Raw genomic sequence first — 15,653 nt, 5'->3', positions numbered from 1 at the left:
GGTTTATACTAGACAGAGTCCAGCCAGAACCTTTACAGACATAGTCAACCTCTTCTTGACAGAGTTTCTGGATACCGTTTTTAACAGTTTGCTTCACATCGTTAGAACTGTAAATTACTGCAGCCGATGTCTTGAATGCACACTTCTTCACTTTGTCATCGAACGGATATGGCTTTCCATATATACAGTCCAACCACAAGTTATATTTCAAAGGTCCGTTTGTTGCTACATCATCAGTAAGCTGATTGATTATGTCCTCTCTGATATCATCAAGAAAATTACAAATGTCTTTCGACTCACCTAACGTATTTAAATAATAGTAGTCCTTCATTGTTCCACAAAATGCAGACTGCGCTAAGTAGAAGCCATTATCGTTCACTTGTAATGCACCGAACACAGTCTTAGGTTTATTTTCCTGTTCAGACGTCATACCAATCGGTTGCTGCACATCGGTTTTCTTGCTTGTACGCTCACGAGCCTTCAACCTAAACCGAGGTGTCGAAATTTCTGCAGGTAGTTCAGCAGTAGGCACACGGACTTCACCTTTACAGTTTTTCGCATGCCATCGCAAATTATCAATTCGAGTAAACCATTCATGACACTCATCACACCGAAACTTCATGCGAGATGGATTCTTCGTGCATTTGCTCCGCTCATGTCTTCGTGCATCATGAGCAAATGCGAACGACGTATCACAGTAGCTGCAAGGATACCGTGCTGATGAAGACGAACCTTTCAGACCCGATCCAGATACTGACGTTGCCGCAGTTGCACCATCTCCAGGCATACTCTTATGAACATCAATGCATCGTTGTTGCGCTGAAACCTTTACTTTCTACCGAACAGAAGGACCTTTGCATGCCTTCATGTGCGTTTTCATATTATCTTTTCTGGCAAACTGCTTATGACATTTCTCACAATCAAACATTTTACGATATAGGTTCTTGGCACATTCTCTATTCTCATGTCGTCGAGCATTGCTGTTGTTTGAGAAAATCTTGTCGCAGTAACAGCACCGATGTTCGTTAGTTGTTGTCGATTCGGCTTCCATTGAAGTCTCCATTGATGACGAACCAGCGTTCGTCGAGTTTCCCTGTGCAGCCAGCACTAGTAGCATTAAAGTCTCTTCTGCTGGAGGTACCACGTCTGTTGAAGTCTCCTCCAGTGTTGACATCGACGTTGCCAACGGAATCTGCTCCACCATCGTCGACGCTGACGTCATGGTTCCCGCAGTCGATGGTACAACCTCCATCGAGTTCGTCGTTAAAGTCGGTAAAGATGCCATCGAGTTCGCAAGAACAGGTAATTACGTGATTAATGCACCAGATGAAACAAACTAGGTGATCCTTACACCGACGACGTCAGTAACAAACTGAGCGTCCTGTTGTCTAGGACTCGCTTATATACATGCACCGTATGGAATAATACGCTAGTCAAATCAAGAACCATTTACAATAATACTAGAGTCAAAACAACATTAAAAATAGAAGAACCATCAACGAAAATACAGCACATTTGGAAGCACCGGCAACGAAAAGGCAGCACATTTGGAAGCACCGACAACGAAACGGCAGCACATTTGGAAGCACCGACAACGAAAAGGCAGCACATTTGGAAGCATCGACAACGAAAAGGCAGCACATTTGGAAGCACCGACAACGATAAGACAGCACATTTGGAAGCACCGACAACGAAAAGGCAGCACATTTTGGACGCACCGACAACGAAAAGGCAGCACATTTGGAAGCACCGACAACGAAAAGGCAGCACATTTGGAAGCACCGACTACGAAAAGGCAGCACATTTGGAAGCACCGACAACGAAAAGGCAGCACATTTGGAAGCACCGACAACGAAAAGGCAGCACATTTGGCAGCACCGACTACGAAAAGGCAGCACATGTGGAAGCACCGACAACGAAACGGCAGCACATTTGGAAGCACCGACAACGAAAAGGCAGCACATTTGGAAGCACCGACAACGAAACGGCAGCACATTTGGAAGCACCGACAACGAAAAGGCAGCACATTTGGAAGCACCGACAACGAAAAGGCAGCACATTTGGAAGCACCGACAACGAAAAGGCAGCACATTTTGGACGCACCGACAACGAAAAGGCAGCACATTTGGAAGCACCGACAACGAAAAGGCAGCACATTTTGGACGCACCGACAACGAAAAGGCAGCACATTTGGAAGCACCGACAACGAAAAGGCAGCACATTTGGAAGCACCGACTACGAAAAGGCAGCACATTTGGAAGCACCGACAACGAAAAGGCAGCACATTTGGAAGCACCGACAACGAAAAGGCAGCACATTTGGCAGCACCGACTACGAAAAGGCAGCACATTTGGCAGCACCGACTACGAAAAGGCAGCACATTTGGCAGCACCAACTACGAAAAGGCAGCACATTTGGCAGCACCGACAACGAAAAGGCAGCACATTTGGAAGCACCGACAACGAAAAGGCAGCACATTTGGAAGCACCGACAACGAAAAGGCAGCACATTTGGAAGCACCGACAACGAAAAGGCAGCACATTTGGAAGCACCATCATCGAAAAGGCAGCACATTTGGAAGCTCCATCAACAAAAAAAGGCTAAAAGGAAGTACAAGTTACGAGATCTAAGTCTTAGTTAGAAATCAGAATACAAAAATAAAAACATTAAATTCTTATAATTTAAATTATTTATTTTATTGCTTTACATTATACAAATGCAAGTAAAAAAATCCATTATTGTATGTAGCCAGCATTCCTCAGTTCCTTAAGTATGAAGGATATTTCTTTGATGCACGAATAGTTTCCTGCACAAAGCGAACCATGTAGAAGTCTTAGCCGGTCAACCAATATGTTTGGATCTTTCCATGAAGTATAATCATTCTCTTCTACCACCATCTTCCTTGCACCTTTATAATAAATATTATGATCTCTGATGTCTTCCGTTTTACCACCAACCTCAGGGTAACTTTCATGTTTGAGATGGTGATCATCACAAGCTTGATCAGATTTATTTAATGTATCACGTCGTTTCCATCGTTTCGGTCTCAGGACACCGCCACATTCTTCGATCTTGGCAGCTTTAGGTGCTTCATCATAGTCTATGTCTTTGTCAACAGCCTCAGAGTCACTGTAACAATCACCGTAGAAGGAATCGTCTTCACCCAATTTACCGTAATAATTCGATGTTGATGATGTTGAAGTGTCTTCATCGTCTTCATGCTTCCTTTTTAGGAGTCCATCAATTTTACAAAGTAGGAAAGATATACTTGAATTCGGCTGGAATATATTCTCACTTTTCACGTTAAGGATTCTTCCATTGTCTTTATTCTTCCGTAAATCATCAACCTTCTTCAATTAAAGTTCTTTGTCGGGATCGGAAGAGCCAAGAAAATTATTGTCGTAATGCAGATCACTCTTCCTTAGGCTAGTAGATTCATCGTTGTCCTCTAGCTTGTACGCAGGCTTGGCGCTACAAGTTCTGCCATGTCTTTTTAGGCTCTCTCTCCGCGTAAACGACTTGCTACATCGAACACAACTTATCATATTGCACAGTGGATTTTTAACACAGTCATTCTTCTCGTGTTGTCTTTTATTCTTTCTCAAGATAAACTCTTTACTGCAAAACTTACACCTATGTTCTTTCGATACAGCGTCAGATCCCAAATCGGAATTCATATTAGTTACTGAGACTAATGCCAGATACCAATTGAGTGTTTTAAATTAGATTCAATACTTAAATAGAAATTTTTTCATATTTCATCAGCGAGAATTAATATATCTCATGCAAAAGTACTTTATGCATGTAGTTCTGCTTTTCAACAACAGATGACGCCACATGTTGCTTGCAGGTAAATATTATTTAGTTCTTTTATGCGGGATGCGGGATGCTCACTAACGATCGCAAAAGAAGGATGGCTTCGCTAGACTCCAAGGAAAAGGAAGTTCGTCTTGCATGTTGGTGCTCCACAGATGTCTCATGGCGTAATATTAATTTGACTGAGTAATGATAGTTGTTAATTCCACCTGATAAAAATATTGCAAGTTTTGATTTAGTAGCAGAAATTATCGAATTAAATGTAACTCCAAATAAAATGACATGTCTCATTAGACCAAAAAAAATCCATGCAGAGAGCGGTTTCTCAGAATAGTCAGAAACACTTGAAGAAACCACAGGAATGATTGCAAGAACACGGGAAAAACCATCAAAATATTGTCAAGAATAATCAGGAGCACACTGAGAAAACCACCATTATATTAACAATAATAATCGGAAGCACACGGAGAAAACCATCATAATATTGACCAGATTAATCGGAAGCACACAGAGAAAACCACCACATGTTTTCTTTGATATCATAAAATTACAAGAAAAAATATTTAAAAATAAAAATAAATTAATAAAAAAATAAAAAAAATTAATAAACAGTTTATTTTAGCTTGTAAACTTATCATTGTTGAGCAAAGATAGAGTTCTTGTACAAGCCAGAAATTTATGCATTTTTTTTATTTTTTTATTAATTTATTTTTATTTTTAAATATTTTTTCTTGTAATTTTATGATATCAAAGAAAACATGTGGTGTTTTTCTCTGTGTGCTTCCGATTAATCTGGTCAATATTATGATGGTTTTCTCCGTGTGCTTCCGATTATTATTGTTAATATAATGGTGGTTTTCTCAGTGTGCTCCTGATTATTCTTGACAATATTTTGATGGTTTTTCCCGTGTTCTTGCAATCATTCCTGTGGTTTCTTCAAGTGTTTCTGACTATTCTGAGAAACCGCTCTCTGCATGGATTTTTTTTGGTCTAATGAGACATGTCATTTTATTTGGAGTTACATTTAATTCGATAATTTCTGCTACTAAATCAAAACTTGCAATATTTTTATCAGGTGGAATTAACAAATATCATTACTCAGTCAAATTAATATTACGCCATGAGACATCTGTGGAGCACCAACATGCAAGACGAACTTCCTTTTCCTTGGAGTCTAGCGAAGCCATCCTTCTTTTGCGATCGTTAGTGAGCATCCCGCATCCCGCATAAAAGAACTAAATATTATTTACCTGCAAGCAACATGTGACGACATATGTTGTTGAAAAGCAGAACTACATGCATAAAGTACTTTTGCATGAGATATATTAATTCTCGCTGATGAAATATGAAAAAATTTCTATTTAAGTATTGAATCTAATTTAAAACACTCAATTGGTATCTGGCATTAGTCTCAGTAACTAATATGAATTCCGATTTGGGATCTGACGCTGTATCGAAAGAACATAGGTGTAAGTTTTGCAGTAAAGAGTTTATCTTGAGAAAGAATAAAAGACAACACGAGAAGAATGACTGTGTTAAAAATCCACTGTGCAATATGATAAGTTGTGTTCGATGTAGCAAGTCGTTTACGCGGAGAGAGAGCCTAAAAAGACATGGCAGAACTTGTAGCGCCAAGCCTGCGTACAAGCTAGAGGACAACGATGAATCTACTAGCCTAAGGAAGAGTGATCTGCATTACGACAATAATTTTCTTGGCTCTTCCGATCCCGACAAAGAACTTTAATTGAAGAAGGTTGATGATTTACGGAAGAATAAAGACAATGGAAGAATCCTTAACGTGAAAAGTGAGAATATATTCCAGCCGAATTCAAGTATATCTTTCCTACTTTGTAAAATTGATGGACTCCTAAAAAGGAAGCATGAAGACGATGAAGACACTTCAACATCATCAACATCGAATTATTACGGTAAATTGGGTGAAGACGATTCCTTCTACGGTGATTGTTACAGTGACTCTGAGGCTGTTGACAAAGACATAGACTATGATGAAGCACCTAAAGCTGCCAAGATCGAAGAATGTGGCGGTGTCCTGAGACCGAAACGATGGAAACGACGTGATACATTAAATAAATCTGATCAAGCTTGTGATGATCACCATCTCAAACATGAAAGTTACCCTGAGGTTGGTGGTAAAACGGAAGACATCAGAGATCATAATATTTATTATAAAGGTGCAAGGAAGATGGTGGTAGAAGAGAATGATTATACTTCATGGAAAGATCCAAACATATTGGTTGACCGACTAAGACTTCTACATGGTTCGCTTTGTGCAGGAAACTATTCGTGCATCAAAGAAATATCCTTCATACTCAAGGAACTGAGGAATGCTGGCTACATACAATAATGGCTTTTTTTACTTGCATTTGTATAATGTAAATCAATAAATTAAATAATTTAAATTATAAGAATTTAATGTTTTTATTTTTGTATTCTGATTTCTAACTAAGACTTAGATCTCGTAACTTGTGCTTCCTTTTAGCCTTTTTTTGTTGATGGAGCTTCCAAATGTGCTGCCTTTTCGATGATGGTGCTTCCAAATGTGCTGCCTTTTCGTTGTCGGTGCTTCCAAATGTGCTGCCTTTTCGTTGTCGGTGCTTCCAAATGTGCTGCCTTTTCGTTGTCGGTGCTTCCAAATGTGCTGACTTTTCGTTGTCGGTGCTTCCAAATGTACTGCCTTTTCGTTGTCGGTGCGTCCAAAATGTGCTGCCTTTTCGTTGTCGGTGCTTCCAAATGTGCTGCCTTTTCGTTGTCGGTGCGTCCAAAATGTGCTGCCTTTTCGTTGTCGGTGCTTCCAAATGTGCTGCCTTTTCGTTGTCGGTGCTTCCAAATGTGCTGCCTTTTCGTAGTCGGTGCTTCCAAATGTGCTGCCTTTTCGTTGTCGGTGCTTCCAAATGTGCTGCCTTTTCGTTGTCGGTGCTTCCAAATGTGCTGCCGTTTCGTTGTCGGTGCTTCCAAATGTGCTGCCTTTTCGTTGTCGGTGCTTCCAAATGTGCTGCCGTTTCGTTGTCGGTGCTTCCAAATGTGCTGCCTTTTCGTAGTCGGTGCTGCCAAATGTGCTGCCTTTTCGTTGTCGGTGCTTCCAAATGTGCTGCCTTTTCGTTGTCGGTGCTTCCAAATGTGCTGCCTTTTCGTTGTCGGTGCTTCCAAATGTGCTGCCTTTTCGTTGTCGGTGCTTCCAAATGTGCTGCCGTTTCGTTGTCGGTGCTTCCAAATGTGCTGCCTTTTCGTTGTCGGTGCTTCCAAATGTGCTGCCGTTTCGTTGTCGGTGCTTCCAAATGTGCTGCCTTTTCGTAGTCGGTGCTGCCAAATGTGCTGCCTTTTCGTTGTCGGTGCTTCCAAATGTGCTGCCTTTTCGTAGTCGGTGCTGCCAAATGTGCTGCCTTTTCGTTGTCGGTGCTTCCAAATGTGCTGCCTTTTCGTTGTCGGTGCTTCCAAATGTGCTGCCTTTTCGTAGTCGGTGCTTCCAAATGTGCTGCCTTTTCGTTGTCGGTGCTTCCAAATGTGCTGCCTTTTCGTTGTCGGTGCGTCCAAAATGTGCTGCCTTTTCGTTGTCGGTGCTTCCAAATGTGCTGTCTTATCGTTGTCGGTGCTTCCAAATGTGCTGCCTTTTCGTTGTTGGTGCTTCCAAATGTGCTGCCTTTTCGTTGTCGGTGCTTCCAAATGTGCTGCCTTTTCGTTGTCGGTGCTTCCAAATGTGCTGCCTTTTCGTAGTCGGTGCTTCCAAATGTGCTGCCTTTTCGTTGTCGGTGCTTCCAAATGTGCTGCCTTTTCGTTGTCGGTGCGTCCAAAATGTGCTGCCTTTTCGTTGTCGGTGCTTCCAAATGTGCTGTCTTATCGTTGTCGGTGCGTCCAAAATGTGCTGCCTTTTCGTTGTCGGTGCTTCCAAATGTGCTGCCTTTTCGTTGTCGGTGCTTCCAAATGTGCTGCCGTTTCGTTGTCGGTGCTTCCAAATGTGCTGCCTTTTCGTTGCCGGTGCTTTCAAATGTGCTGTATTTTCGTTGATGGTTCTTCTATTTTTAATGTTGTTTTGACTCTAGTATTATTGTAAATGTTTCTTGATTTGACTAGCGTATTATTCCATACGGTGCATGTATATAAGCGAGTCCTAGACAACAGGACGCTCAGTTTGTTACTGACGTCGTCGGTGTAAGGATCACCTAGTTTGTTTCATCTGGTGCATTAATCACGTAATTACCTGTTCTTGCGAACTCGATGGCATCTTTACCGACTTTAACGACGAACTCGATGGAGGTTGTACCATCGACTGCGGGAACCATGACGTCAGCGTCGACGATGGTGGAGCAGATTCCGTTGGCAACGTCGATGTCAACACTGGAGGAGACTTCAACAGACGTGGTACCTCCAGCAGAAGAGACTTTAATGCTACTAGTGCTGGCTGCACAGGGAAACTCGACGAACGCTGGTTCGTCATCAATGGAGACTTCAATGGATGCCGAATCGACAACAACTAACGAACATCGGTGCTGTTACTGCGACAAGATTTTCTCAAACAACAGCAATGCTCGACGACATGAGAATAGAGAATGTGCCAAGAACCTATATCGTAAAATGTTTGATTGTGGAGAATATCATAAGCAGTTTGCCAGAAAAGATAATATGAAAACGCACATGAAGGCATGCAAAGGTCCTTCTGTTCGGTAGAAAGTAAAGGTTTCAGCGCAACAACGATGCATTGATGTTCATAAGAGTATGCCTGGAGATGGTGCAACTGCGGCAACGTCAGTATCTGGATCGGGTCTGAAAGGTTCGTCTTCATCAGCACGGTATCCTTGCAGCTACTGTGATACGTCGTTCGCATTTGCTCATGATGCACGAAGACATGAGCGGAGAAAATGCACGAAGAATCCATCTCGCATGAAGTTTCGGTGTGATGAGTGTCATGAATGGTTTACTCGAATTGATAATTTGCGATGGCATGCGAAAAACTGTAAAGGTGAAGTCCGTGTGCCTACTGCTGAACTACCTGCAGAAATTTCGACTCCTCGGTTTAGGTTGAAGGCTCGTGAGCGTACAAGCAAGAAAACTGATGTGCAGCAACCGATTGGTATGACGTCTGAACAGGAAAATAAACCTTAGACTGTGTTCGGCGCATTACAAGTGAACGATAATGGCTTCTACTTAGCGCAGTCTGCATTTTGTGGAACATTGAAGGACTACTATTATTTAAATACGTTAGGTGAGTGGAAAGACATTTGTAATTTTCTTGATGATATCAGAGAGGACATAATCAATCAGCTTACTGATGATGTAGCAACAAACGGACCTTTGAAATATAACTTGTGGTTGGACTGTATATATGGAAAGCCATATCCGTTCGATGACAAAGTGAAGAAGTGTGCATTCAAGACATCGGCTGCAGTAATTTACAGTTCTAACGATGTGAAGCAAACTGTTAAAAACGGTATCCAGAAACTCTGTCAAGAAGAGGTTGACTATGTCTGTAAAGGTTCTGGCTGGACTCTGTCTAGTATAAACCGATTGGAGCTAAGAAGTAGTCGTTGCACGTCTATGCAAAGCTAAATGTTTATAAGTTTGCTGGCTTTCGCAAGTGATTCTGTAGTAGGATAGAAATTGTGTAATAAATATTATGTTTGTAAACGACTTTGTGGTGTTTTATTTCTCGAACCTGTTACTATTATGTTAAATTGATGTTATATTTAATTTTTTTGCATCGTCCTAGATCGTACCAAGGACCTTAGTCGACCTAATCAATCAGTATATAGATTACAAATTTATTTAATGAATTTTGGAATTTTTCCCGAATTTCTAGCTAAATAATTACGGATTTTCAAGATGGCGGCCAAATGACAAGATGGCGGGTGTCACAGCAATAATAAATGATTACTGCACTCTAGCGGATAAGAATTAAACTAACATGGCGTCAGCGCACTCTCGCCGACGATACACTGATGATGGCTTCCAGCAGACGAGGGCAAGATGGCGGACATGACGTCATACTACCTGACGATATATATGCTTTGAAAAAAAGTGGAGGGAGTCAGTATGCCTGCGTCCACCACGAGGGAAGGATCGGTCGCCATTTTTATTTTTTTTTGCACTCGTCGGGTTCGAACCGAGGACTCCGAGCTCCGTGTTGTAAATGTTTGTTTTTTAAATATGTTATTAAAATTTTTTTATTTAATTTTTTTATAATTTTAAAATATTTTTTTCATTAAAATCGGATAATAAATTTAAAGATGGCGGCCGTAACGGAAATTGCAACGATGACGTCATAATTCAAAATGGCGGATAACACAATGCCGGAATGTTCGAGAAAACGAAATGACGTCATCCAAGATGGTGGATCCAAGATGGCCGTCGGGGTCAAGGTCAAAGGTCAAGGTCACATCCTGATAGAGGCTTAACTGAGGCTTGAGTTAAGGATGCTTAAGCCTCTATCAGGACATTTCTAGCCGTTGGGATTTTTAAGGAATAAAACGGGAAATTTTCCCTCGAAACGGGAATTTTTCCCTCGAAAACGGGAAATTTTTTCTTAAAACGGGAAATTTTGAGTCATTTTTGAGGAATTTTGAGGAATTTTTGCCGCCGTGACGTCACAAATCCAAGATGGCGGACACCGGCACCGGCACCACATCCTGCATCCTGATCCAGTATGCCCTATTATATACTACTATTATATGTCAGTATTTACGTAAAACATGATCAGTTATGAAATTATATGAATATTTTGGTACAAATGAACTTTACTGAGGCTGGTTAATTTTGTCTCTGACTTTTTTTTTAGAATATTGTGGTTGTGACAGATTGTTATAGTATATACAGTGTATAAAATGTTTCTATAGTGAAACTTATTACAACTTTATTCTTGGAAATGCATATATTTTTTTCATTATCTGTATGGGACCTTAATGTGTGAATTAACTTACACTTAAGTCCTTTACCATTTTCATTCCCTGGAGCTTAATTGGTTTTGCATGCTATACTTAAAATACTAAATTCACAGTCTTGATTTGATTTTTTTGTAAATTGCATGTTTTGTTGAGCAAAGTAACAATATAAGCGTTCGTAAATAGCAAGGTAAAAAAAAATAGCTGCTATTTCTTTTTTAAGTTTAAATGTTGCGTTTTTATTTTGATTTGGTAGAATACAATGCTGCCTCACATTTGTGGCTTTATTTATATGGAAGTGCAAGTAATCGGTCTCATATTAAATTTACCATGAACGGTTAGTTTTGAATTTCGTACAAATAATATCACTGAACATGATTGAGTTTCATTTCGTAACTTCCAAAGAAACCTATGCCAGTTATTCTTTTCAGCCAGTAAATTATGAATGTTAGACTATGTACTTATTTATAACATAAAATTGTGTGTGGTGGGTTCGCTTATCGTATTTATAAACTAAAACGCTTGGCACATGTTGATGATTGTACTAAAAAAATATTTTCTTGGTTTTAACAAGATTTTTTTAACTATTTTTTTTTGTAAATAGTACTTGTAGTTGACTTAAACATAGGTCAGTTTTGATTGTCGCGTTGAACTGAACTGACGCGCACAGTAGCGACCCGAGCTCGCTACTGCTGCCCTCCTCAAAGACGCCCGAGGGCGGACAAGTGGATGTTCAAGACACGGCTTGTTGGTCTGTTTCAGGCATGAAGTTCCCGTTACCTCCGAACCTATCACCATAGTTCACATGGACGAGGACCTAGTGGTCGTTAACAAACCTGCCTCTATCCCTGTAAGTGGCTCCAAGACAGCCTCAACAACTCGTTCTGTCTCTCTCTCTGTCTCTGTCTCTGTCTCTGTTCTGTATTTTTCTGTTCTCTTCTTCCTTTTAACATCCCCCCTTCCCACCCGGAAAAAAATAAATATCGCCTACTCTTGTTCAGTTGCAGTGATAAGCCATATTAAAATAATGACATCCTGTAAGTAATATGCAATTGAGTATTGTATTTAAAATTTAAAATAATTTCGAATTTAAACTATGTTCTGACACGTTTCACAGGAATAACTTGATAGCGTGCGCAGTAGGATGATTCAAGGAAGGTGTACGCCAACTTACAAACGACTCAGTTTACGAAGAAGGAAAAAAAAAAACAGACGATTTGAATGTTTTTTTTACAGGCAGGCTGTGCCAACACAGGCACAGGATTATTTGTGCACGGTTACTTCCGTCGGATGCATTGTTGCCATATTATCGTCTCGCGTTTTAAACTGAGTAATGGACTTTATTTTGCATTACTTGCATGTGGAGCGAAATCAGTAAAACTTCAGGGATTCTCTTTTTTGCTTGGTGGAAATAGAGAAAGGCCAAGCCTTGGTGTTATGTTTTTTTTTGTTATTGATGCCAAATATCTTGCATTCTATGAGTTTCCATTTTAAAAACAATTTTACCACATTTTCATCCCCTTAGGGGCGGAATTTCACAATGATAAACATCTCATATAATATTTAGGTTTACGAGCTACCATGATTCCAAATTTCATCCAAATCGGTTAAGTAGTATATATTTGTTAAAATAATAAATTTTCATTAGCGAAGACAGTGAAACATTGTTTTCTTAGGAACTGCATACATCCCCTAAAATGTATGGAGACACCTAGAATATTCAAAAACTCTGATTATAGGACGACCTCTTAATATAGAACGACTTAAAATACAGGAAGCCATGGAATATGATTAGAATACACGTCTAAATTAAAAACAAATGACTTTGTTTAATATATTATTTTACATCTCACCGTTATGCATAGACAGTGGGACCTCTGAGATTACAGTGGGCTCCGAGCAAATGGGGTATTGACTCTGAGCTCATGAATTTGCCTCAGACCAGGGAGTTGGAATCGAAGTCGTGGCCCTTGCCACATGAGCGTGAATCATTAGCGATCATTGGGCACTGAGAATCTTTGATAAGCTTCAAAATGTGAAATGGCCGCACATATATCACCTCGAATATAATGCTATATCAAATAAACATTACATTACTGAGATTGGCTCAATATTTGTTGTAACTTTAATCCAGGAAACGGAATATTCTCAAAATAAAAAAATAAAAACAACTCTTTCCGACTGGACTGCATATGTCCGTGGATTTAATTTTATGATATAAATAAATTTTAGTTTATGTTGTCTCTTAATTTGAAATTTTTTTTGCATTACAATTCATTTTAGTCAAGATGTGATTTAATCATTGTTGTCACCACAGTCAGAAGACAATTACAAGGTTGAATGTTTAGCACACTTCTGTATTTTTAGAGCATTTAATCCCATCTCGTATTCTATAAATATTCATTTATAAAGGTTTGGATTGATATTTCTCTATTCATATCGAAATTGAAGAACACGTGCATATTACAAAACCTGTAATTAAAAAGGTTCAGTATTTGTCAACCACTTTTGTTTAATAGAATCTATGAAGTTTTTTTCTATAATTGTGTCAAATTCAAAGAAATTGTATTAGTATAATTAATACTAATGTTGGCGCAGATGTGATTTAACACTTATTTGTAATTTACAGTCACTGTAACTGAATTGAGTGCGCGATATTTGCTTCCCCTAGTCTAGTCATGAATTAATGCTGGTAAGTTTAATAGGTAGACCATTGTCCTGTAGGGAGAGTACCCCTCACTCTTTCACGCATTTGAAAATACGCACACACAAACACTCGCACAGCCAGTCAGCACGTGCTGTGCATTTAACGGGTCTAAACACAAGACGACGTTATCTCGTTGTTGGACCATCTCATCTCCTTACATGATCAAGATTCAGTTTTTTTTTTAATGCCACATAAATTTTGACGACGCAGGCTCAAGACGTACGAAGTGGATTTTTATGTTGCAGAAGTAACGATGTTTAGTTTAAAGTTTTTAAATGGCAGCTTGAAGAATTGTACTGTGTTTAAAAGATGTTTACGCGGCGTAGATTTTTTTTTTTTTAATTTGTAAAAGAATTTTTGTGTGTTATTTTTTTTGTTTTGAGGTTAATGAAAAAAAAAAGAGTAAAGTATTTTGGTTTTGCTGGTCATCTTTGGTAAAGTTTTGTTTGGAATCTTAATAAGCTGTGTGACAGTGACATAGCTGAATGTTTCCTGAAGAAACAACAACATTTGTGTTGGATCCTTCGCTCGCCCCACAGTTCAAGAGCCATGCGTGCGTCGGGCAAACCCGCCCTTCTGAAATGTCCCCCTTTTTCCTTTTTTTTGTGGTTGTTATTGCAGACATGAGACCCCCGTGCTTGCGAAATCCATCAAGCTAATTCATGTAGATGAGGATATTGTGGTGCTGGATAAGCCATGCTCCTTGCCGGTAAGTAGCCTACAGCTTGGTCATAAAGGTTCCCCCCCCCCCCCCCCTTTTTTTTTCTTCTCCCTGTTGTCCGACTTTCACCCAGGGGCGGATTTAGACTGGAGCCTCTTCCTCCCTTCGAAACAAATAAACGAAACCTAATTTGGGTAACATGGTACACAAGCTTGGGAACATATTGTTTATGACTTGTCTTGCCAAATATTCTGATGAATGGTACGAAATTGAAGTTATAGCTGGAAAAAATGACAGATAACGATGATGAGGGCTAATACTCCTTAATTAGTAGTGACAGTGTTAATGAATGTTAAACCGTTAGGATTTGCAACACCTGATGCCCCAGTAAGTGGTTCCCTCATTTGGTCTTCTGATGAGCGCAAACACCATAGCATTATTGCCAAACACTAGGGTAACATATGGTTATTTTATGTGGCTGTAACATCATACAGAATTTCCAATAGACGCGTCAAAAACTTATTGAAACATGTCGTGGTGTTGCTCATTTTATCTTGCTTTCTTGACCACTTTGCTCACAATTAGTGACAGCTTGATAACTACTGGCTAACCTATTTTGGCGATTTTAACTTACTTGAGCAAAAGCTCGAATATTATAGACTTTTAGGTAATTTATGTTAATTATCCTCAAAATTTAATGTGGGTGTTTCATTAAGTTAGGAAATCTAGTAAGCAATAGCGATTGATTCTATTAGGATGTTTGCACTTTTTTGTGCTCTTCCAGATATCCGAGACCATTAATCTCCTATTAATCAAGGTTTTTACTCGAACTTTGTACGTTAAATCTCTTAATGGTGCATTACAAATCGTCTAATGTGTAGTGCTATTTAAATATGCATAATTTAGGAATGAGAGGTGAATGTTTGATACAAAAATCTTCCCCTTTCCTCCGTATGGAAGACTCCCTTGTATTTGCAACTGGTTACAACCCCCTTCCGCTGCAGGGCGCTAGCTGTCTCCTTGCCCCTAGCTAGTCGGTAGAACACCCGCCTACAGGTGGCTTCTGCTGGGATTCTGGTTTCTTTTAATGGCTTCCACTCACGACACGAGAGGACGAGGGAAATAGAAGCCGCGCGCACAAGTATGAATATCATTACCGTATTCATTCCCACAGGACTGGATGGTGCTATTCTATTACGTTTTCCTTTCCCTTTATCTGCTGTTATTTTATGTCGTTAAGTTGGTTTTGCGCAAGTTGCTGTTTTTTTCTTTCTCGCAAGCTCGGTAACTTAAGTCACAATCTGCTGTGTATTGTACACTGGCGGGAAGAAATTGTGTGTGCTCGTGAAACCATGGCGACAATTAATTTCTGCTGATGGATTGACCTTGCCAGTTGAGTTGACAGTGACTACTCAAAAATTAACATTTTAGTTAGATATTGAATTAATGCTGACGTCATCAATAAACTTAACTACAGTTAATATTCGCATAAAAAATAAAAGTTCTATGTGTTTCAGTTTTCAGGTTTTTTCATTTTTTTTAGTATGAGTTGGCAGTTGGGCAGTTGGTAAGTTGGTAA

General features: G+C 39.7%; 1 protein-coding gene across 1 annotated transcript in view; it reads left to right on the top strand.

Moving 5' to 3' along the window:
- LOC134536769 (uncharacterized) overlaps nucleotides 1-15,653 on the top strand; it is a 791,154-nt gene that overhangs the window by 726,285 nt on the left and 49,216 nt on the right. The window contains exon 6 of the mRNA XM_063376681.1: nucleotides 11,469-11,556. Coding sequence (XP_063232751.1) covers nucleotides 11,469-11,556 — 88 coding nt within the window. The remainder of the gene's footprint in view (nucleotides 1-11,468; nucleotides 11,557-15,653) is intronic.

The sequence above is a fragment of the Bacillus rossius genome, chromosome 11 (genome assembly GCF_032445375.1).
Source record: "Bacillus rossius redtenbacheri isolate Brsri chromosome 11, Brsri_v3, whole genome shotgun sequence".
Classification (NCBI taxonomy): domain Eukaryota; kingdom Metazoa; phylum Arthropoda; class Insecta; order Phasmatodea; family Bacillidae; genus Bacillus; species Bacillus rossius.
Note: the sequence above shows the minus strand (reverse complement) of the source record. Positions and strands in the feature narration are given on the sequence as shown.